The sequence below is a fragment of the Engystomops pustulosus genome, chromosome 4 (assembly GCF_040894005.1).
Source record: "Engystomops pustulosus chromosome 4, aEngPut4.maternal, whole genome shotgun sequence".
NCBI classification, from domain to species: Eukaryota; Metazoa; Chordata; class Amphibia; order Anura; family Leptodactylidae; genus Engystomops; species Engystomops pustulosus.
The window spans coordinates 93,993,927-94,019,765 of record NC_092414.1 but is presented as its reverse complement, the minus strand read 5'-3'; the positions used below and the strand labels follow the sequence as shown (position 1 = coordinate 94,019,765).

The 25,839-nt window shown below is 40.5% G+C and overlaps 1 protein-coding gene across 1 annotated transcript in view; it reads right to left on the bottom strand.

The window, feature by feature from the left end:
* ZDHHC17 (zDHHC palmitoyltransferase 17) overlaps positions 1-25,293 on the bottom strand; it is a 36,790-nt gene extending 11,497 nt beyond the window's left edge. The window contains exons 1-11 of the mRNA XM_072146776.1: positions 25,139-25,293; positions 16,689-16,795; positions 14,733-14,855; positions 13,215-13,292; positions 12,188-12,332; positions 10,914-10,978; positions 9,288-9,450; positions 8,697-8,822; positions 7,368-7,510; positions 3,728-3,828; positions 1,435-1,559 (exon numbers count right to left, since the gene is read on the bottom strand). Coding sequence (XP_072002877.1) covers positions 1,435-1,559; positions 3,728-3,828; positions 7,368-7,510; positions 8,697-8,822; positions 9,288-9,450; positions 10,914-10,978; positions 12,188-12,332; positions 13,215-13,292; positions 14,733-14,855; positions 16,689-16,795; positions 25,139-25,201 — 1,239 coding nt within the window. The 5' untranslated portion in view covers positions 25,202-25,293. The remainder of the gene's footprint in view (positions 1-1,434; positions 1,560-3,727; positions 3,829-7,367; positions 7,511-8,696; positions 8,823-9,287; positions 9,451-10,913; positions 10,979-12,187; positions 12,333-13,214; positions 13,293-14,732; positions 14,856-16,688; positions 16,796-25,138) is intronic.
* Between the last annotated feature and the right edge of the window lie 546 nt (positions 25,294-25,839).

Genomic DNA, 25,839 nt, shown 5'->3' with positions numbered 1-25,839 from the left:
GCTCCCTGTCAGTTGTATAGAAAGAGAACCAACATAAGATTTTATTAAATTTGTACCACACTCCTGAGCTGCTGCACAAGCTTAACCCAGTGTTCCCTGACATGTTAGAGAAGAGTCTCACCTGGGGGCTCTCTCTTTCACATCTTTTGGGGTTGCCCTTCTGGAGGCAGGTGCCGGCTGTCTTGTAAAAAATCCTGCACGCTGACAGACTTTGACCCAATGGCACAGCTACTCCCTCCTAGGGGACTAGGGAAGGCTAGAGCTAAAGCGGTAACTAAAACCCAAATTCCCTGTTTTAGACCCTTATGGCCGGGCAAGACACTTGAGGTCGATGGAGCACCTCACTGCTTTATTGGACAATTCCATGAAGAAATTACAGGGAACACAGTTGCTGTAGGATTTGGGTGCTGACAATTAGAAGCCCCTGTAAGCGTTCTGCTGATGAATAGATCTTGGGCCCATGGGTTCCCTTGCTTACACCTTAGTTGCTTAAATCGGTATGTGTTGTTCAACATATTTATCATGAGTCAAGTCATCTTCTTCACCAGCTGCGCATGAGAACTCATAGGGGACCTTGTAGGTTTCCTTAGACTTACATAGTTGCTGGAATGTTTCAAACTAATTGCCATTAAAGTGGTATTCCCCCTTGGCAAAATAATGTTCTTGTTTGTATGATGAAAAATTATAAAATATACTTTCTTTATCAATTCCTCACAGTTTTCTAGATCTCTGCTTGATGTCCTTCTATGGAAAGCTTCTAGGTTAACATCCAGTGGATAGAAATCTGACCATGGTCACACAGGTGCACTGTTCGTTATATCACATAGAATAATCAGAGGTGTGTGTTATATTACGTGTACCTGTGTGACCAGTCAGATTTCTGTCCACTGGAAATAAAGCAAGCAGAGATCCAGAAAGATTTGATATAGAAAGTATATTGGAAATTTATAACTTTTAATTATTTAAACAAAATCAATTACTTATTGCAATGGGAATACCCCTTTTACTATATATACGGTGTTTTGGTTATGTACTACTCTGGCCTTCCAGGACCTAGTCGCATAGGTCAGATTGGCTTGATAACTGTTTCTTTATAACTGTATTGTTTAGAAAACTGAAAAAACCCTTAATAAAAATTGTAAGTTGGGGGAAAAAAAAGCCTAAAATGCATAAGAGGGTGTTATTTTTTTTTTTTTTTTTACATGTAATAAAAATTAGTTTTGTGTTTATTATGGATATTGGCTTCTTATTGTTTGAGGTCACATACATGTTATTGTTGCCATTATTCATGCTCCACTACTAAATGACAAAAGTATGTGCAAGTCTGAAAGGGCCTAACATGGCAGATGAAAAATGACAATAGGGCCAGAAATAAACTAGGAGAACTTCAAGTTTACAATACTTGTCTTGCAAGACAAGATGTCTGGATTTTACCTTTTTCTTTTGTTCTTCTGTGGCCTTGATGATGCCTGGATCAGATTTCCAGGATTTACCAAAATTGTAGAACAGTGCAACACTGTTTGCCAAAAATGGAAGATGGATGAAGACAAAATTCAGATGTGCTACAGATTAAGGAAGAGCAACAAAGTGACACATTCATTTGCCATGGTTACACATATGTATAATTCTGACGTAAAGAAGAGCACAAAGTGAAGCCTTATGTAGAGTAAGAGATTTCCACAATTCTAAACCTTAGATGAAAAGAATGAATGGGATATAAAAATAAGTCATGTGTTAATAGCAGCAGACAAAACAGCGTTCACAGTCATAAGATAATCATATGATTTTAGAAAAATGTTCTGGAATTTTTTTTTTTGCATAACAATGCAAATCATACGTCTTATATTTTTTTTTTTTTTTAGAAAACAGGCAAGGTAACTCTGCTATAGCAAATATGCTACAAAGTATACATTTTTTATAAGTCAATTTCAACCTTCAAAGAGTTTCCCATAAAAGACATTAATCCCTCATCAGATTAATGGGGGTCCGACTGCGTGGACCTTCTGTAAGCTGCCCTGTGATGCCAGCTTCCAGCATCAACTCATTCTGTCATATGGGCCAGAAATTCCATTGAATTCAAGAGAACAAAGGACGAACGGACGAGTTTTCTTCCTACACCTCATAAACTGCTGTGTGACAGCTCTCAAGATGAGCAGCATTGGCATCAAAAAGCAGCTAGAAGGGACTTCTAGGTTCCTCTTTTGGTCATCCAGGTGGGTTCCTTCGGGCAGAATTCTGGCATGTATCACATATCCTGTGGATAGGAGATGCAAGTCTTTCATGGAAACTTATCAATAAATAAATAAATACCCATGTCCAGAGATGGGTGGGCATGCCAGGCCGCCCGGAAGTTGCCGTGCCCCTTTAAGCGAACTCCGGCACGGGATACCGGAAGCAACGGAGGATGTAAAGCCCATCTGCTACATTTTTCTAATGGTCGGACAACCCTTTTACGTTGTCTGGAAAGTCTACCCAAGTATTTAAAAGTCCCTGCAGACTAGAAATAGCAAACCACCGGAGGAAGCATATAGCAAAACACGTGTCAGGGCAGCGCACCCCCTAGTCCGAACCGTAAAAATTATGTATTTCGGATCCCTCTCGTCTATAGGTGCTTGAATTAAGTTTGAGGCGATTTATATACTGGGCGATATTCAGTGAGATTGGGCAATTTATATTTGTGGGTATTTGTACATCAAGGGGTTCCCCCGCCCCCTTGGTTTTTAGTGTTTTATTTTATCTTGTTTGAACTGATTAATGAAAATTACAATTTTATATCATTACTAGTCTCTTATTTCTTATGGTCTGCAGGGACATAAATACTAGTTTGGAGGAGGAGGTACATACATTTCGCATTTTATAGCCCAAATGTAAGCAATTTTCAGATGCTTACTGATATTTTAACTTCCAAGAACAAAAGAATTGGCTTAGCAGAATTCCAACATGGCCGGCCCTTATTTTTCTTGTACAATCTAGTATTCACAGACACAGAACATTGTTGCAATGTTCTCGAGATTTTAATGAAAACCTTAATCGAGAACAGAAAGAATTCAGCATTGATCATATAAGATATAGATGCATAGGCTATGTAAACAGATAATAATAATCCCATTAACTTAGAGATGACTAGTGCTCAGTAAATGTAAGATATCGCTACAGGGGCTTTGCACTTACAGCCTTTAAAAGGAACTGAAGCAGGACTAAAAAAAAAAAAAAAAAAAAAAAAAAAAAAAAAAAAAAAAAAAAATTTGCCAAAGCCAAAGGAATGCGGAGGAGGAACAGGCACACAATGGTTATAGGACACTGGAATCCGTGCACAACTCATGTCTAGACAGACGTCATCATTTCACTATGAAAAGCCTTAATGGTCTTTAGCCGAATATAGGAGAAATGAAGTAGCCAGGATACTTGAGCAGTGACTGCTATGAGTCAGCAAGATGAAAGACATGGAATCAGAGGAAGACTCGGCAGAGGAAACAGGAGGCAGGCTGGCTGCAGGAACAAAATATCATTTTTTCAGACATCACTGCAGACATAAAAGGGCTGTGCAAGATCCTGCCTAACCATCTAAAAACCATCTGCACTGCATAGAAAATACAGCCCAAATAATTACACTATACCGAACGCATAAAGTTAAAGTAATATGGTCTTCAAAATCAGCCATCTGTAGTAATAATAATAATAAATAATAATAATAATAATAATAATAATAATAATCTGTAAAGGATATCATTCCAAAACCAGAAGAACCAGGTAACATACATCCAAAACTTGGTCGCCAGGTATATTCCAAGTGGAAGTGCGCTATGCATTGAGTGATCAAAGAAAGACCTGCAAAAGGAAAGTATTGTAATAAATGGTTGGAAACAAGCAATATGATAACATGAACACTATGTACAAGCTGCATATGCCAAGTGTAAGGATAACCTCAAGTGAACTTGTACTAAAGGTCTTTCTAGGCACTACATGGACAAAAAAAAAAAAAAAATTATAAAATATATAACCACATCTATTACTCCCACAGTCTTGCATCAACAGTAGTAGTTCTCTACATTAACCTGAAGTTGGGTGGTACAGATCTGTGCCAGGTCTGGACAAATCTCACCTAGTTATGAGACTATCACAATCTGAGAAATTATTGACCTATGTGGAGACATTTGATAGCTAATGATCCTCCACTGCAAATGGCAGTGACACACACTCCCTTATCACAGTACTAGAGTCATTTTCAAGAAATCAGATCATTTTCTATGGCTTACTTCACACCTGAGTTTGGCAAGTTCTATTACACATTCTTATTAATAATGGATAGAAAGTAGCAGAACGTTCAGTTCGGGTTTAGATGCGTCCTGCGAGACCCGAACACTTGCTGGATTAGCGGCTAACAGCTAAACCAGCAGATCGACACCCTTAGCCAACTAGCCATGGCTTATTTTCTGGATTAGCCGTTAACCGCCAATCTGGCAATATGTCCGGGTCTCGCAGGACACCCCTGAACGGAAATGCAGGCATGAAATGGATGCATAACAGAAAATAATGAAAGGTCAAGTAAAGCCCACGGGGATTAGACGGCCTTCTGTTTTTACTTTTGTTACCTCACCTTGAATTAGACACAAAAATACTTCATAGCTCACACACCAAAACAAGCAAATTAAGTAAAAATAACATATAGAAAAATAAAATAATCAAGAATGTAAAAGTCTGGCAACAGAAAACATGGAAAATACTCTCCATTTATTAGCTATAATCAACACATTTGATATGTGCGTACATACAATGATAATAAGAACACCTAAAAATATATCTAAAAATATAAGAGATAAAAAGATAATGGTCTAACAGTCTATATTCCATATCTTAGGAAATAATATCCTTCTGTAGTAATATGTAATTCAATATAGTCAAAGTCCCATAATATGAATGGCTTTGGAACGTCAAAACATAGTTTACTGGAACTTCCAGACACAGTCGTTATTAAAATTCATCTAAAGCAAGGTACAGTATTTTTCGGACTATACGGCGCACCGGAGTATAAGGCGCACATCAATAAATGCCTGCTAAAACCTCTAGGTTCATATATAAGGCACACCGGAGTATAAGGCGCACCTGATTATAAGGATGAATGACCAGCAGGTGGCAGACTTGTGCACAGTTCAAGGCAGCTGTTGTCTGCAAGTACGGTTCATATATAAGGCGCACTGGACTATGTCCGAAAAATACGGTAATAGACAAGACTTGCTGTATACCGTGTTTGGTGCACAGTTTGTGTAACACTCACTGCGATTCACTAAAATCGCCCGATATCCTGCATGTGTCACTTCCCTGCTCAGGTCCCCCGGATTTCACCTTCTTCCTGGTGCATGCAAGTGCTTGGGCTAGCGACACAATTTGAAAGTTAAATAACGCTCTCAGTCAGAATCAGTTGGATCGTCTGACGGCCCGCGCCCTGATGATTTCTGTCACATGAAAGCCAGTGCAGCTGCGCCAAAATCCAATCGCGTGCGACACAATCCCCTGTTAAATACCTGTCACAGTCGTGCACAACCCGAAGTAGTCAGAAAGTCCAACGAAAGTGTGTCTGTGGTCCCTTAGTAAATAAGCCCCTCGGTGTTAAATATACGTGCACTGTGCGCTATAAGACCTCCAATGGTCCCCCACCATATTGTGCAGGCGTCTGCCGGTTTCTTGTAATGGAGTCATAGCTTTTCTTAGAAGTCTCTGCGCATGCGTATGGTTTCTGAGGAGCACCACTGGTCACTGGAGACCAAATAGGAGACGAAACGAGTCTTTAGCACTGAATTGCGGTACTTTTAGGTTTGTAAGCATAAATAATACATTTGGTTTTAGTTACCCAAATGTATAAAGCTTATGGATCGCCGATCGTGTTGTTTCAGAGGGAGAAGGTAGGACTTATCACTAGACACGTTTCGAAGTTTCCAACTTCTTCATCAATAGCCTAATCGGTAAAATAATCCGGTGTTGCAATTTATTCTGTTTGGGCTCCATCGAAAAACCTGTGCTGGACTTTTTTTTCCCGGAGATTGTGAAAATCTGTACTGGATAATGTAATCTTCAGAGATCACAAACGAACAAAAAGATCCAGCTCTCTTGCTTCAAACTTTATTGGTCTTTATTCATATTGGATCCAGGACATCACGTGAGTTACAACTAAGCGACAAGTTTCTGACATCCTCTGGCGTCTTTCATCATCAGCCATGTCAGTAATTCTCTAATCTCATGTATATGGGAGTTGGATCTTGGACATGTGAGAGGGACGTGGCTACACCTGAATCAAGGTGGAAAGTTGGGGACATAGTTCCAAAGTATGTAATATCTTCTCACATGGGTCTCCTAAGAAGATATACCCGCCACATTTCCCCAGCATGAATTAACAAATATAACAATACCAAACACCAATATCAAAGGTTGGCCCAATGGTCTAGTAGCCATTTTCATGGCTCCCTTCCTCTAAAATCATTGGTGCTCGACACCCCAGGACTATTAGAGGATGCAGATTCAGATTTGTTGGCCAGAAATGTAAATAGTTGCTCTATGACTCTATGTTTTCTTTGAAGTATAATTTTGTCATCTTGTCATGTAGCCATTTTAAGACACATTATCAACAGTGAGGGTCTTGGAGTCAAGGGGGGGCGCAGTTGGTTGGTGCCAATTACGTTATCTCATAAGGCCAAGTTCATCGGCCCATAATACATGATTGGAAAAGAGGGGGCACTCCAATTCTATTACCTTGCTCTGGATGAATTTTAACAACAACTGTCTCTGGAAGTCCCAGTAAACTATGTTTTGAAGTTCCACAGCCATTTATATTATGGAACTTTATTGTCTATATTGAGCTATACATATTACTACAGAAGGACGTTATTTCCCAAAATACAGAATATAGAACATTATCTTGTATCTCTTATATTTTTAGATGTTGTTATTATTATCATTGTATGTATGCACATATCAAATGAGTTGATTATAGCTAATAAAATGAGAAGTATTCTCCATGTTTTCTGGTGCCAGAGTTTTTACATTCTTGTTAATTTCAATATTTTTGTAGCTCAAGTACCGGCTACCTTGGTAAACATTGTTCAGGTGTACCTATGTATTTGTGCCATTCTTTTTTCTAGATTTATATACAGAATTCGGGTATGCACTGACCTAATACATTAATGCAACATTTGTTTCCCCATGATCATTTTTTCTAAAGGAAAATTAAATGCCAGATTCCCTCTGCCAAGTAGAAAAAGTAGAACACACTGCCCAAGCAAGTAAAAATTATCTTTATAGTTTATAAAGAGTGTTCATTTTTACACAAATAACCACATGATGTACTGTATATATGCACTGATCAGTTCACTTACTTTGATAGAAACTGCACCGTTGCCCACACTCCACCATACATAAGTCCTTTGATTAACCAGGAATCAATATCAAGATCAGCAATAAATCCAACCAACCATATAACGAGGAATGGCGTTCCTAGCATTACTTTTTGGCGGAATTCCTGAAAAGACAGAAGATTGAACTAAAATGTATTGAAATCAAAATCAAACCCCCTACTTTGTGTCTGGTGTGATGACTTGCAGTTAAGATAATAAATACCTCATGTGGAATAATAATAAGGCTTGCTGATTCCAAGTAGAGGGAGTAAGTGTAAATGACTAAGGAAAATAAACCCAAAACGCATTTCTGAGGATGTGCCAGATAATCACAAAACAAGAAAAACAGGAAGACTAGAGATATAGTAAGTCAGCCTGGAACTGTTGGTGGTCTGGAGATGCACAACCCCTGTACAATACAGGGCATTTTTAAAATAACTTTTATTAGCAATATGTACTGTACTTGGCAATCTTCATCAGCACCATTGAGATAAATAGAGCTGCTCTCTTCATCTTGGGCTACGACCGGATACAATGGACCCCTGTTCTCATGATCCGTGGGGTACCATTTCTGAGACCCCCACTGATCAGCAAGCTAGCCCCTATCCAGAGGATAGGAGCTAACTTGTATGTGGTTGGAGAACCCCTTTATGGCGGGAGGTTCATTGTTCAGATCAATTTTTGACATTTCGCTATGTGCCTCTTTAAATGACGATATGTTTGGAAAAGCTTTACATAACAAATTTTCCTTTTTTTAAAATGACATATAAAAGACTAACTTGATATGTAATCAATAAAAAAAAGTTTTTTTTAATAAGTAGTAAAATTTTACAAAAATATGTTATAAATATGTAAAGCATTATTCCATCACCCTTTCCCAAGAACAACTGCAAATGCATAGGGTGCATGTACTTCTGAAAAGTGAAAGTTTTTCCTTCTTCTACATTCTGCCTTTAGTTGACAGGCTGGTGGAGGGACACTTCAAAACGCCTTTATCTCCTGAACCCTGGCCCCTAACATTTCTGGTGTCATAATATTAAAGGGTAGAATCTTCTGTTCCTGTTTAATATAAGGCTGGAAGCATCCATACACAATCCAGGTATCATATTAAACATGAGATTCTCCTGTTTCTAGTTGCCAGGGTTCAGGAGATCTAGCCATTTCAATTTGGCCATTGTCAGTACGTTTATAAACATCCTTTCTGCACGTGGCATGTGAAAATAGGCTCTGGTAGATCCACAGGTGAATTGGGCCATAAAAGCAATCAAGAGTTTTAGCACAAAATTAAAAAAATATATATAATCTTGTTACCTTGTCTGCCTTTAGCTTTTTCAGGAATGAAGGATTATCATAACCTTTGGCTTGTCTTGCTTCTTGCAAATGGTTAATCATCCAGACATTTTTCCTTTGTTTTGCCAAATCTAGAGGAGATTCTCCCTGTAAGAATACAGGTAAAGCATGAAAGTATACCACCTAAACACATTTTAGGTCATAACTTTAAATCAAGAATATAAATAATATCTTACAAATAAAGGCATTTGGACTCCAAATCAAGTGAAATCAGTCAGTCCAATTATGAATTAACAGCGATTCTGAACCACCGATTCACGGCGCTCGGCAATCTCTGACAGCTCCATAAAGATAAATGAAGCAGCATGGACATGCGCGGCCATCTGCTCGCCTCGGGGAGCAACAAAGGGGACCGACGGAGGTACCTCGCACCCCATCGCACCCCATCAGACCGCCCCATTCTTGTGAACTATGGGTGTCTTATCACTTAGATTGCTGATCAGTGGGGGACTAACTTGTTTTGTGGGAAAACCCCTTTAATGGTTTAACTATGAAATAATTTATCAATTTACTCATCAGAAAAGAAATTGTCCTAATTAAAGTAATTTATACCTTAATGTTCTGTGCATCAACATTGGCACCGGCATCTAGAAGCAAACTGATGACTGTAGTATTTCCGGCCAGAACAGCCCAGTGTAATGCAGTGTTCTTGTGGTATTTATCACCAAGATTTACAGACACATTGAATGTGAGCAGCAGTCTTGTGGGGTCCACACTACAGAAACAAAGGGGAGATTTTGAAATGACACAATCTCCTAATAGGACAGGACACATGTGTCCGGCATCAAAGTTAACGCATTCCAAAACGGCAGCCATAATCATCAATGACAATTTTCATAATGTCTATTGAGACTCTGGTTTTATGCTTACATTGTAAGTACACATCAGCTGGATTCCTTACCTAAACTTACAATAGAAGGCAAAGTATCCCACAGTATAAACATACAGAGCGATATTCCTGCCACAGACTATTATGGTACCCATCAAACGCACACCCTTATTCACTGTATTCAGCAGGATAGTGTAGTCTACTCTTTTGACCACAGTCTCCACAGTAGTGGTCAATATGCAGCAAAGACTTATCGGCTATGGAGAGGGCTCAGCCCGTGACCAGCACCCGATCAGCTCTTGGTCCCCCACTTTTGTGCTCCTGTACAGCTCCTTTCTCTCCCACTGATGTCCGCTCACCAGGCTGTGGCCTCGTAAGGAGCAGGAGCTGTGTAGGAGCACAAAGGTGGGGACAAAGAGCTGGGCAGTCTGCAGCACTGACAAGTCCTGGATTTTGGATGCATTTCAAAACACAAGGACAACACAGATGATTTTGTCAGGATGCAAGGCAAGTTATAACACAACTGAGAAATGCTTAGAGAAAGCAAAAAAGCATATTTGTAATGCAGCTTTAATGGGCTTCTGTAGCCTCTCTTTAGTGAAAATGAGGTCCCTAGTGGGAGGTGCTCTTTAACCAGCTTTCAATTGGCTAGTCTCTAGGGCAAAAATTGGGATGGAGATCAACTTGATCAAAGGATTCGTGATTCTTATAAAGGACACAATTGTACCAAAAATATCCAAACATTCAAAGTGACATTTAAGCCTGTATACAGCAAGTCAAATAGCAGCCAATTGCTGTCCTCCACAAGTAGAAGTAATATAAAGCTGGAGACACAGATTGACTGCAACAGTCATGTACTGTATGTGGGCATGACATCACTGAAGCAAGGAGGATGACCTCTTAACTGCAGAAGTGGAGAGGGCTGAAGTCCACAGCTGGAGGCAGCAGGGATGGAAACCAGCATTGCTACTTTCATAAAATATTAAAAGGTTTGTCCAGAATAGCAACATTTGTTAACACATTGCTGGAGGGTTTGGAAAAATAAACAAAGAGCTTTTACTTACCCCCCCTGACACTCCTGTTCACCCATGGCAGTGCGCGTCACACCAATCACACCCACTGACACGCACCTGCTACAAATGGACACTAATACTGTAGCTTGTGTGCGGCAGTAGTTTGGACAGGAACTTAAGCAAAAAGAGCCCAGAATGGGAGCATCAGGGGAGGCAAGCATAAGCTCTGTTATTTTTACAGCAACCCCCCTCCAGCCGTGTATAACTAATTTTTAATTCCTGGGCAACCTATTTAAAGAACTTGGAAAAATTTAATAAACATATATAAAAGCTTACCTATGTGTCCGATAAGCTGCCCACATTAACGGAGTCATGCCATTCTGATCCATCATATCTACATCCTGGAACAACAAAGTCAATAACATGTCAGAAGTCAGCATTGTGAGTCCTTCTCTCTGATGGCCTTGTCATACCAACTAGAAGTTAGAAATTAGTGTTGTAGAAAAGAATGCATCACTGCTCAAGTATCAGGCAACTGATTTAAGGAAAGCACAATAAAGGATCACCACTGTATTGTCTTAGGATTAGATGCCAATGTAGCATCGATCAGACAACCTAGAGTTAAAGTACCCTAGGGAGTCTGAAAAATAGTAAAAAATAAAAATTATAATAAAAAAAAAAAACTTCAAAAATGCACGATTTATCAAAATATAATAAGGTTTTTTCACTCCGTTTAACAGAAAATAGCGCCCAAAGTTGGAAATGGCACTTTTTTGCCATTTGGAAAAATATAAAAAAATTCAATTAAAAGTGATCAAAAAGGTTGTACAGTCTTCAAAATGATAGCAAAGAAAACGTCATCAAAAGTTGCAAAAAAATGACACCACCCTCAGCTCCATACACCAAAATTTGGTGACACTACCCCCACACCGTGAGGGACCACTACCCCAATGTTCCTTTCTTCTTCCCAGAGTTCTCTGCCCCATGTAACAAATTGTGCTCGTGGCCATTTTGCTAATATATGGGAAAAGAAACATTTTTTTTTTTTAATTCGTTCCCACGAATCACTGTAAACTTCGGATCTCGTGCAGAATCGAAGTTTTCCTGTAATTCTAAACTAATTTAGAATCGTTAGAATCGATTCGCCCATCTCTAGTTGGAACATAAATGGGCCGTTGCTGCTCTAACCTAAAAACAAACAATCAGTACTGCAGTTTCTGAAATCAATTTGCACTGCACATTTTTTCTGAAAATAACATGTACGCCCTCTGCTGGTTGTCAACAGAACAAATTATTCTGGGCAAAAGATATGACAATAGTTTGAAATAGTGATTCTTTCTTATTCCATTAGCCCAAATATCAATACTCAGTATTCCCTCAAAGAAAGGAATAGGGAATTCTGGCCTGTACAACTCAAGTCAGAGGTCTACTCGTTTCAAATAATCAGGAATTGCAGATGCTTCAATGATTTCTAAAAAAAAGAAAATTAAAATGCAACATGATGATGTGGTAACAAGGAAATAAAACTGAATATACTACATAGGAAACACCTGTGGGTCCCTATTATATTTATAAAGTGTAGTACATGCTATACAAAAACCTGTACCCACCTGGCCCTTTGCTATAAGATATGCCACAATTGAGGTATGCCCAAACTGGGCAGCTAGGTGAATACAGCTGCAGCCTTCTCCATCTATAAGTGAGGGGTCAGCGCCATATTTCATCAACTGGACAACCATGGAAAGATGTCCTTGTCTAAAAAAAACAAAAAAACAAAATTATAAAACAGCAACAGTAAATTGCCAGTGAGATGTATCTTATGATAATCTTTTACAACTCCAAAGCAGATGACCGTATTTTATATGTACACAATGCTACTTACCGATTACATGCATTTCAATGGAAATACGTGTGTCTGGGAGGAGCACCGCCCACTTGTATTGTCTTTTTCAACAAAATGCAAATACAACATGTGAACATAGGCTAAATATCCACAAATCCTTATAATGAAGGGCAATAGTGTATCCCACTGAATGCAATTTAGCTATAATTGGGAGGAGTAGTGAACATCAGAAGCTTGGTGACACAACTGTTCTTGTATAGGGTAAGAACCACAGCGTACGCTCAGCGGAAGTCTAAGGTGGATGCATACAGGTGCATCTGTCCTCCATAAGCTATTGAGGCCTCTGCTGAGCCTATACTACTCTTTTAAGCAAAATGAAAATAATGCAGCCTACTGTATGTGATGTATACTGCACAGATGGAGGCAAACAGGATCCCTCTATCTGCAAGTACAAGTCTTTGGACACTTTTGGTGTGTGCAATGAACGTGTGCGTGTAGCCTATTAGAGGGATGGAACACGGTGACCAAAGGATGCTTGTCAATTTACAAGAAGCTAATTTAAGGCAACATCCAGTATTGAGATTACTATGGCTCCACTAGTTAGAACCGTCCATATTTAACTAAGTACAACATCTGCACAAATTTCCAACACATTCTTTTTCCCTTCCTCAAAATACAATGAAAATACAATACAAAATTTTTTATGTTAGCATTTAAGCAACAGTAAATAAAGAGGAGGCCATGTTAGGATAATCTGGTAAAACACATCCCTCTGACATAAAATGTAACAGTACCTAGTTGCCCAATGTAGAGGAGTGGAGTTTAAATCACCGCCAAGTTGGTCCACAATAGCACCTTTTGATATGTAGAACCTGCAAATGAAGAAATATATTAACTTATCCCATCAAAAACAGACCATTTCCATATAAGCAAAATTCCTTCGATTAGCCGGGAAAGGTTCTTTGCTAACAGTGGCTCCAGCAATAGAGAACTGTATACTTAGGCCCCATGAGCTGGTAAGGATACAGAGTAAGGCTTCTTTCACATGAATGTATGTTATGCCCGGGTCGCAACCTGCACGTTCAGCTGGAGAGGTGAGCGCTCCTCACCCCTCCCCTCTACATATGGAGGTGAGCTGCCAGGTCATACGAACCGTGAAAGATAGAGCGCGCCACATTTTTTTCAGCCACAACACAGTGACATATGTGTGTGCTGGCCATACTGTGCCGTGTACAATGCTCTCGTGTGGCAGCCGTACGCTAGCTGCTGCCATATGTACAGCTAGCATACGCCCGCCATATACAATCGTCTAAAAGGGATCCAATACTTTTATCCAGATGTAACATGACTGTGTGCTCATCTGCAATTCTCCCCGGTGATCAACTGCTATCACTGAGGAGTCTTATTTTAGGAGCAGTTGTCCTGGTAGGCAGTCAATTCAAGCAGAACAGCTGTGTTCATTGCCATCGTTGAGCAATAAGATTTAAACTTTCCTCTCAGGTTTTTATGCAATTATCCCATAAAGCAGTAATGGTTGTGGGTCCTCTGACGCTTTCATCCTATGCATTGCAAAAATGCTAGGTTCACATCTCTATAGTAACTGATGAAGTCCTCGACAATACACTAACAAAACAGAAAATTGAGTAAAAGAGTAAAGTCTACTATAATTATCTTTATTGTGTAATCATCACTAGGAGGTTATAATTTGAGAACTTTCTTTCATGGGCAAACCCCTTTAAGGAGACAGCCTTTCTACATTTCCATTTTTTTACTGCTCACATTCAAAAATCCATAACCTTTATTTTGCAGTCTACAGAGCTGTAAAATGGTTTGTTTTCTGCATAACAAATTGCACTTAATTAAAGGCATTTATAAAAAATTCCAAAGAAGATGAAATTGATGTAATCTCACACAGTGTGTGTAGGGGGGTGCTACTTGCACACTGTAACAACCAATGAAGCTGCGTCATGGAGGAGCTATGGTAGCACACCGCCCCAGAGCCCTTCAGGTTCATTGACATAATATTAAAAGTTAATTTCAGATGGAGGGAAGCCGCAGATAACAAATATAAAAAGATTACCAGTCACAGTGTCTGGATCAATGAGTATGTGTTCCTGGTTTATTGTGCTCGATTTTGATGGTAGATTTCCTTTAAATGTTTAAACTGCTATTTAATCCCAGGTATGGTGACAATGTACAACAGAATATATGGTGAAGCTAGAAGTCAGAAAATGTTCCCACTTCCTGTGACACGTAAAGTTACAGGTTGATAATTTGAGATAAAGACGGCACCCTTATGAAATTATACTCACTTCACCAGATCTATCCTATTGTTGATGGCAGCCCAGTGAAGCAGAGTAACATTCTCTTTGTCAGGCTGTCGTACATCATAGCCTGCGTCCACAAGCTCCCTGCAACGCTCATAGATTCCATACCTGAGGACAAGAACAAAAGGGATAAAACATTCACAAACTGCTAATTCGTAGCACATTTTCTGTTCAGACCACATTCATGGATAATGTAGGACTTCTACTTAAAGATGCACTTCTACTTAAACGCACTAAAGTAAGTAGCTCCTAGCGCTTCCCCATTTTGAGCAGTGATAAACAGCTAGCTTTATCGGAACCCTCCGATAAAGCTAGCAGACATTGTACCCTAGGAATTTCATGAGGTGGTGGTCCAAGGTGCTGTTTTTTCCCTGGACCGCCCTCCCACTCCATACGCCAGCGGTGAATGCCAGGCTTAATGTGGCAGTCACCGCCTCCTAGTCCCGCACCCGACCGCCATGAGCTCCTAGTGCATCTTTTTTGCGTGACAGATCCTCTTTAAAGGATTATTCCGACAAAAGCACATTTCTTAAATGTACGAAGGATAACAAAAGAACACATTCTCTAATTCAATGTTATTAACAAAAATACAGCATTTCACAAATATAAGTCGAACCTGTCTCTATCAGTCCTGGTGTACACAATTTTGGTAGCCCCTAGACCCAACCCTGTATCTTCTGAGTTTAGGGACAGGGAAGACATCTTGCTCTTCTGTCTGACGCTGCACTGAGCCGAGCTGCTCTCTGCCTCCAGCCCCCTCCCTTGCATTCCAGAAGGAGCTCACACACATACTCGCTCCTAGCCGGCAGCTTGTGAGGAGAGTAAAGTTGCAGACAATTAAAATATTTATCTGGGGGAGAGGGAGACGTGTTAGATCTGACAGTATGTGTTATAGGTGACACATATTACAGGTGTGTATGTAATGTCTGTAATAGTAGAGTCATGCGTTATATGCATCTCGTGTATATCATCATCTCTAATCTCGTATCTGTCTCATCTCTCTTTTTCTTGAGTCAGATACTAGTAGAAGGGTAAGAAGTTCAATGAAAGTGTATATAAACTTTGAACCCTGATAATCTAACCACATTGTAAACACACAGAACTAGACGGACCATAATGTGTCTAAGAAAGTCCCTGCCCACACTCTGGAATCTTACTCTGAACATCACCGAGTGATAGTAGTATTGCTGTTTTAGCAAATTTTAAATTAAGGGAGTTAAAAATTATTTATGGTGTAAAGATCACTAGGGGAATAAAATGTGAGTACTTTCTTTCATGGGCAAACCCCTGTTAGCAGATTATATTTTGGTACCCAAAATATGGTAAAATGCTACAATAAGAGTTGCTGTTTGCTTACACATAGGTGTCAATATTCTGTTTGATTCATAGTATCATAGTTTATATGGTTTAAAAAAAAGACACACGTCCATCAAGTTCAACCAAGGAAGGGCAGGGATTGGGTGAGGAAGAGATTTAAAGGAAACCTACCACTGCTCTCATGATAAAATCATGCGAGCAGACCACCTTGTAGGCTATTTGATACTGATGCCAGCACATACTTTAGTTCGGCACGGCGATCGTTAGTTTAGATAAAAAAATGTTTTACTTACATATGAAAATATTCCTCCGGTGCTACCCCTACGTCATCTTCGGAAGGGAGATGCCTTCCGATCTTTAATTATTCACGCCTCCTTCATTGTAGCCGTTTCCTTCGGGTGCCGAGAGTCGTGACGTCACCAAGCTCTCGGCACCTATCGCGCATGCGCAGATACTAACTCTCACACAGCCAGACAGCGATAGGTGCCGAGAGCTTGGTGACGTCACGGCTCTCGGCACCCGAAGGAAACGGCTACAATAGAAACCCCATTCTCGTGATCCGTGGGGGTCGCATAAAAAAATCAAGTCAGGGAATTTATTTTGTGATGATGATGAAATACTTACTGGGTCGCTTTAACAATGTCCCATGTACTGTAGTCATCCATGTGACTTTTACGTCCCATAGATTCAGTGCTGTAACCATGATTGTAATGACTCTGAGTCTTGATTTCCTAGAAAAGACAGGTTCAATTTATTTAGGACAGTAGAAATGACAAGGCAAATACAGCTTATATTTTACAGATTGCCATGGGAAACACTTTTTCCTGTGAATTGAAGAATACTTAAAACCCAATCAGATCTTCTAGCAAATGAGCGCAAGCCAATATCAGAGTGACAATTTGAGTCGTGTGGTAAAGTGATGATTTAGTGGGAACCTATCAGCTATCCGTTAATCAGTTGTACTGTTCAAAAGCAGCAGTATCAGAGCTCTTCTGTTAATCATGCAAGAAATTGACAAATGGATATTACTATCACCCTTTTGCAATTGCGAATTAGTATGATGTATCGGGTCTTGCGGCAGCAAGGAGTTAAAGAAAATCAACACTAGTTAATGCTGTTCAGTAGGTTGGTTAAAAATTATGTGAATGTGCAAGTGCTCTGAGTCATTGCCAGAGCCCATCTGATCTCCCTCGGGCTGTGGGGGCAGCTGTGATAGGATTGGGCTGTCATAGTGACAGCTTTATCCCACTGATGTGCCATGTGGATGGGTACAGCTGCTCCCGGATGCTGCAGAAGGTCATGTGACCGGAGATCAGCATGGGGTGCGGATGTATAATTTTATCCACACAGTGATAGATGTAAAAAACAATTTTTTTTCCCCTACAGGATGAGGGGGGGGGGGCAGGGGCTGCAGGCTATATACTGGGTGCAAAGGGCTTGCAGGTTATATACTAGGCTTGCACTCGAATTAATAGGTTTTCCCAGTTTTTTGAGTTAAAATTAAGGGCCTCGGCTTATACTCAAGTATATAAGGTAATAAAAGTAGAATGAAATGTGTGAAACGTTACCTTTAAATTTTTCCCAGGCAAAGTCAGTAACTTTACAGAACTGGTTTGCTATATAGAAGGGGAACCGCCTGGTAATGATGAAATATTTCTAATACCAACACTCTAAATATCACAAGCAACATCTAAGTTCCTGTCTAAAAGACCTATATTCCATCAGTACTTCTGAGGATACTGAGGTCCCCCACCCCCAAAAAACATCAATAAAGGCTGAACAGTAAAGAGCGCTCTTGAACATGTGGAGTGCTTTGTTTTCGTAAAGCTAATTTAACCCCTTAACGACAAGGCCCTTTTTCGTTTTTGCGGTTTCATTTTTTCACTCTCCACAATCAAAAAGCCATAACTTTTTTTATTTTCCACGAAAAGAGCTGTGTGAGGGCTTGTTTTATGTGTAACAAATTGCACGTCATAGTGACAATATTCAATATTCTATGCTGTGAACTGGGAAGCAGGGGAAAAAAATCCAAATGCTGTGAAATTGGTGAAAAAACGCATTTGCGCCGTTTATTTGTGGGCTTTGATTTTACTGCTTTCATGGCACACTGTGACCAGAGGCTGTCATGGCAACAGATCACTGCTCCCCGTTGACGTCATGGAGAGAGACAGTACAACACAACATTTTGAGCTGCCAGTCGGCTGTTTAGCTGCCGGCGGGAATCGTAGGGTGAACACCCGCAATCGGTGCTAGCTGCAATATGCAGCAAACACTCAACAACTATGGAAAGGGATTAAGCCCTTGAGCCCTCTCCAAACTTACGCAGCCATGCATGACGTAGTAAAACATCATGCATAGTTAAGCAGTTAAGAAGAGGGGAAGGTTTACACAGAGACCTGATTAAATGTGGGGAAAAAAAAAAAAAAAAAAAAAAAACACACAGAAAGCAATGACTAAGCTTACACAATAAGAGAATTAACCTCAGATATCCCCAAGAATGTGGGTCAGTTACATCTGATCAGCAACATCAAATTCATTGTATTTTAGAGTATTATAGAACTCAGTTATGTATTATGCAGAACAGATGTGAATGAGGTTCTTACAGTTATTACCTACATAAGCTGGATGCCCTTTCACACTATTATATTCATACATGGGAAACCATTTCTCATTCCGTCACATATGGATAGCAGATATACACTATACTGTCCTACTGAATAGTTCGGCAACAGCATCTTTACACCAACTCCAGCAGTTTACAAAATTGTTGACCGGCATGGGATACTTATTGGAGAAGCCGGATGCCCAGAGAATGTCCTTATAAATTCTCCATGTATATCCAAAAGAAAAAGCAGGAATAGGAATTATTAAAGATCGCTTTGTATTGTGATGGAGATCCTCCACACAACAAAAGGATAAGCTGTATCAATGTACTCTGATCACAATCTGTGCAATCACTGAAGAGAAAATATTGGCAGCGTCATAGTGCAGAATATCCAAGGGTAACTCGTAACTCGCCCTTGGATAATCTTCACTATGTTGCTGCCATCAGATTGTGATAGGAGTACACTGATACAGCTTATCCTTTTGTTGTGTGGAAGATCTCCATCACAATACAAAGCGATCCATGTAGCGGTGTGGACATAGAACTATCCTGTTCCTTCAACTATATGACTATATGATTTCCTTTTCATCATTTTATCTCCTGCTTCTATGGATTGAAAGAGTTTGAGTACACCCTGGCTTTTTCTTTTGAGTTGAGCCAACATACCATATACACACACAGGGGCACATTTATAAATAGTGTATAACTGGCTGGTGCGTGGTGATAAATCTGGTGCAGCAGAGAACTGTCTAGTTGTAGTCTGCAATGCTCTAAAGACCAACACATAAATACATCTTCCCCCAATACCTTTTAGATGTCTTTATAGCTACCTATGGGATGAAGCCAGCATTCTACATTTATTGATGTCCTCTGTTCCAGTCTTGGAGGGAGGTAGCTGAGGTATACAGTCAAGCTACCCCGTCCTCCACACCGATCTTGAAACTGGTAAGTCTGCACCCCTCATGAATGAGAGACACATGTGACTTCCTAAAGGGAATTCATAAGGAAGGGGTGAGGAGTAAAGTTGGGTTCACATAGCCTGCGTCACTCTCAACCGCCTCCTTCCTGAGGGAGTGGTTAATGATGTACCAGAGCCAATCACATCCCCCGTCTCTCTATAAACTGCCCCCCTCAGGAATTCTCTTTTCCAAGTAACACATCTTTCTCAAGCTTCCAGCATTGGGGGAGATACATTAACCCGTCTACGCCAGAATTCTGGAGTAATTTCTGACACATTTATTGTTTTAGACTATTTCAGACAATTTTCCAACTTGTCCTGATAACAGCAGGGGAAAGTACAGGAAGCTTTATATATCGGTGGAAGAATATTGGCAGACAGTCCAAGTACTAGTTCCATACCAGCAGCATGGTGGTAGCAGTGAGACCTGTCAACCAGAAACCGTGAGGCAGGGCAGTGAACAATGAATATGCAGGACTCACTCACTGTAACTGGGTTTACATCAAGTGAGTAGCATACAAACTGATTCTTGAACCCCTTAACGTTAAGCGTTGCCATCTTGGATCGGATCGTCGCTCCCCCAATCATCATTGGGGGGCGGCGTTAGGTTTCCATGACAGCCTCGGTAGTACAGTAGTATTGCAGTATAAAAAGTTTAAAAAAAAAAAAAAAAAAGAATAAAAAGCCCAAAAGTTCAAATCAGCCCCCCTTTCCCTAGAAATGATATTAAAAAAAAAAAAAAAGTAATAAACAGTAAAATAAAATCAAACACATTAGGTATCACCGCGCCCCAAAATGGCAATCAAAATATAAAAACGGTTATTGCTGGCGGTGAACCACATAACGGAAAAAAGCTCCCAAATATCCAAAAAGTGTCTTTTACACCATTTTACATCACATACAAAAAATGTAATAAAAAGTGACCAAAATGGTAGCAATGAAAACGTCGTCTCTTTTAGCAAAAAATGACACCTAACACAGCTCCGTACCCCAAAGTATGAAAGTTATAAGCATCAGAAGATGGCAATTTTTTATTTTGTTTTTGTACACATTTAATTTTTTTAAATGGATTAACCACTTAACGATCAGGCCCTTTTTAGTTTTTTCACTTGCATTTTTCACTCACCAGCTTCAAAAATCTATAACTTTATTTTTCCACATAAAGAACTCTGTGATGGCTTATTTTTCGCGTAACAAATTGCACTTCACAGTGACGGTATTTAATATTCCATGCTGTGTACAGGGAAAAAAATTCCAAATGCAGTGAAAATGGTGAAAAACCGCATTTGCGACATTTTCTTATGGGCTTCGATTTTACAGCTTTCACGGTGCGCCACAAATTAAATGTCTACTTTATTCTTTGGGTCGGTGCAATCATGGGGATACCAAATTTGTGTAGGTTTTATAATGTTTCCAAACATTTACAAAAAATAAAACCTCCTGTACAAAATTTTTTTAAAAAAATTTGCCATCTTCTGGCGCCAATAACTTTCTCATACTTTGGTGTACTGAGCTGTGGGTGGTGTCATTTTTTGCGACTTTTGATGGCGTTTTCAATGCTATAATTTTTAGGACTGGGCGACCTTTTGATCACTTTTTATAGATTTTTTTTTTTAGATTTTTCAAAATGGCAAAAAAGTGCCATTTTCAACTTTGGGTGCTATTTTTGGGGTAAAATGCAGTAATTATATTTTGATTGGGCATTTTCGGACACGGTGATACCTAATGTGTTTATGATTTTTACTGTTTATACATATTTATATCAGTTCTAGGGAAAGGGGGGTGATTTGAGTTTCTAGGGTTTTTTTTAACTTTTTTATTTTTACTATTTTTCAGACTCCCTAGGGTACTTTAACCCTAGGTTGTCTGTACGATCCTATCATATACTGCCATACTACAGCATGGCAGTATATGGGGATTTTCCTCCTCATTCATTACAATGTGCTGATAGCCTTGGGTCTTCCACAATCTTTTTGATCGGTAAGCCTTTGCTGCAATATGCAGCAAAGACTTGCTGGCTATGGAGAGGGCTCGCCCCACCATGCACCGGGATCCGGTTTGCACTGTACTAGTACGGTGCAAGTCAGGAAGGGGTTAAAACACAATAAAACATGAATAAATTTGGTATCATCGTACCGAACCAAAGAATAAACCAGAGGTGTTATTTGAAGCGCATGGTGAAAGTCGTAAAAACTGAGCCCACAAGAACATGATGCAAACGTGTTTTTTTTCTCCCAATTTTTCACATTTGAAATTTTTTTCCAGCTTCCTAGTACAGGACATGGCATACTAAATAATGTGAAGCAGAAGTAAAATAAGCCCTTACGCAGCTCTGTACACGGAAAAATTAAAAGAAGTTATAGATTTTTGATGACAAAGCTTTGTAATCATGTTTTATGTTAGATTACCTTACATCAAAACAGGTAGAATTCCCTCCCAACTACTCCTCACCATGCTTTACGCCTCACCATTCTGCAGTTCATGTCATGTGACCATGTTGATGTCATCAAAGGTCGTGTACCCTTTACATTTGCAAAATGTACCCCATGTATGTATCTGATGAGATGAAATCACAGCAGCCTCCATGAATTTCTACTCCTCCATTGAGCCTGCTGTTATCAGCAGGCATTGTTAGTCAGGTAAAATTCTGATGCCAGTTATTTAAAGGGGTTTTCCCATGAACACAAGTTAGACTATCCACAGAATAGGGCCCAACTTGCTGATCGGTGGAGGTCTCAGTGATGAAACCCCACAGATCAAGAAAACGAGGGGTTTAAAGGGGTCCCATGTACCTCCATCGTACCCCTCTTCACTTCAGAGTAATGCAGCAGATGGCCGCGCATAACCGTTCTGCTCCATTAATCTCTATGGAGCTGACAGAAACTGCCGATCACTACTTTGGAGGTTGGTAGGGAAGAGAATATACTGAACTCAACTAAGTGACTATAGGATTTTTCAGAATGTAAAATTTTGAGACAAGCCACACAGAAATTCCTGTACCATTTAAGCTACTAGTATTAAAATAAACCTGATACTAGAAATATGATTTTTAGGTGGTGACAGGTTCCAATAGCCTATGCTATGCCAATTTCAAAAATGCCTTTGCCGGCATTCTGGATCATTTCAGTAGTTCATACAAGTTTAATTTACATTACCTGGCTCCCTGCTAGCAGCACAGTGAGTCCCAGGGAAGGGACAGCCTGCATGAGGCGTCTGTCTCTTCATTCCATCTTCCTCTATTCTACAACACCCCCCTCCCTCCTCTACCTGTACAATGCACATGACAGGAAGGGGGGAGAGATCTGCATGAGTGTGGAGGAGAGGAGACTAAGACAGACACACACAGGTTACCCCCTCCCTGGTGCTCGCCAAACACTGCTGTCAGGGGACAGGTACCATAAATCAAACATACTGAAATGCTGTCAGAATGCTGACAAAGGCATTTTTTAAATCAGTATAACATATATAAGGCTGGAAAAATACACAAGTCCATCAAATCCAACCTTTAAGAATTAAATAAAATGTTTTCCCCCATAATCCATGATATTTTTTCTCCCCAGAAAGGCATCCAGGCCTCTTTTGAACACATACATGGAGTCCGCCATAACAACCTCCTGCGGCAGAGAGTTCCATAGTCTCACTGCTCTTACAGTAAAGAACCTTTGCCTATGTTGATGGTAAAATCGCCTCTCCTCTAGGCGTAGAGGATGCCCCCTTGTCCTGGTCACCTAGGTATAAAAAGATCTTTGGAGAGATCCTTGTACTGTCCGTTCAGGTATTTGTACATTGTAATGAGGCCTCCCCTCAGTCGTCTTTCTTCTAAACTGAATAATCCCAAATTTTGTAATCTGTCATTGTATTCTAATCCCCCCATTCCCCTAATAATCCTAGTTGCTCTCCTCTGCACCCGTTCCAGCTCTACTATATCCTTTTTATACACTGGTGCCCAAAACTGTACACAATATTCCATGTGTGGTCTGACCAGGGATTTGTATAAGGGCAAAACTATGTCTTTATCATGAGAATCCATTCCTCTCTTGATACATCCCATAATTTTATTTGCTTTAGCAGCAGCCGCCTGGCTCTGGTCACTAAAATTAAGTTTAACATCCACCAATACCCCCAAGTCCATTTCAGCTCCAGTTTTACCAAATAATTTACTGCTTAACATAATTATACTTTTAGTTTCCATGGCCCAAGTGCATAACTTTACATTTATCTACATTAAACCTCATCAACCATTTCTCTGCCCACTCCTCAAGCTTCCACAAATCCCTCTGTAATGCTAAACTATCGGCCTCAGTATTTATTACTTTACACAGCCTGGTATCATCTGCAAATATTGAAACTTGACTGTGTAAACCCACTACAAGGTCATTAATAAAAATATTAAAAAGAAGTGGCCCCAATACATAGGCGACTGAAACCTAACACCAAATAAAAATGACATTCCTGTTGACAAAACGTGTGGTGCTTGTGCATGCGTTTAGTTTTAAACGAATATGTGAATAATTCATTCCCTCTGGATTTAAATTGCTTTTTGAAACTAACTCAATTCCAATTCAAATACCATGTGTGAATGCAGCCTGAGGTCGCATTCATACACGGCGTTTCTGTTGTGTTTCAGTGTTTCAAAAGGCATCGCAGACTCCTGCTGTGAGCACCTATTAAAGCAAAACTGCGCTCACATCACCTAACGCAACGTAAACACAATTTTACTTCCATGCCACGCATTTTGAAACGCAACACAAATACGACGAGACCCCCCATAAAGGGACTCTATTAGGAGTGTGCTTTAAAAATGATTTCCACACCAATAATAATGATGTGACCGAGAAGGCCCAAACCCTGTCCTCCTGTAGTGTATGACCTAATATAACTGGTCTGCTGACACCTAATCAGGTTACAGCTTTCATTTTCCAAGCAGCACAAGATGAATGATAGCTAGTACCTGATTGGTTGGTATATCTACATGGTTGTCTATATGTCCTGATCCCTGGAGGTTGGAAAGCAGATGGTGAGGAGGCATTCCCTAGGGAGGTTGGGGGCAGGCAGGACCAGCAGGAAGGCCAGGGGGTGAGGGACATAATGGAGGCTACATTAGTTCTATTACTCAAGCCATAGCTACCTCTATGTGGGGCACTGCCAAGAGATGAAGAGCAGCCAAATACTGGCCATAACCAGTGCAAAGAGCCTGGGCCTCCTCTATGTGCAGGTGGCCGCCGGCTATGGCAATGAGTGTGGGCCAGGAAGGCGCCGCTCCTGAGGTACCCGGGCACCATGCCCACGCAGTGCCCACCACAAAAGAAGCGGCGACAGAGATAACTACACAGTGTGGCCGGGTCACAACAAGCCCAGGCCGCGATGCTCTGCCTGCACCTCCCGGAGCATCCTCGGTAGCAGCGGGCACACCTTCCCAGCCTCTGCCCCTCTGGTAGGACGGACAGCGCGCCCCCTCAGCCGACCCACCCGAGCCCAGCTCCCTGCACTGCACTGACAGGGCGCACTCACCTCTGGGTGCAGGATCGGGACGCAGCTAGCGTCTTTCTCATATTCCTCCATAGTGTCAGCCATCTTGGTGTTAAATCCCCCGCTGCATGCTGGGTAATGAGCAGCCGGGGAGGGAGAGGCTGTGGTCCTGACAATACACAGGACAGAGTTCAGCACCACAGCACGTTACAGCGCCCCGGTCACACACAGCGGTGACGGAATATAGGCACGTTCACAATGCTGGACTGCGGCTTCTTGAGGCTGACCAAGCGTTTGTTTAGGTCCATTACACTGTGCAACGTACTCGTCATAGAAAAGGAGGCATAGGACGTCTGACAACTCCTTTCTGAGTAGTGCTGCACATCGGAGCATTGTCAACTTTTACAGCCTTGTACAGAATACAGACCCTTCATAATAATACAGGCTGAAATGTACCAACCAACTTTTGAGCTAGAAAAAAAAGGGGAAAAAAAGTCCCTCCATATTTTCCCAAACCAGGCCCCTTTTCACCCCAAGCATAGTATAATATCGACATTAATGGCCCCATATCCTCCCTCATATTATACTGTATAATATTTTTAATGCCACCCCTTCCCCGTGAATCCATATAATACCCGCTTACGTAACATATAATGTTCCCATTTTAATGTTATTCTTCCTTTACTTTTGTTCCCCCACTTTAATTTATCTCCCCATGCTTATAACTTAACAGTAATGAGCAC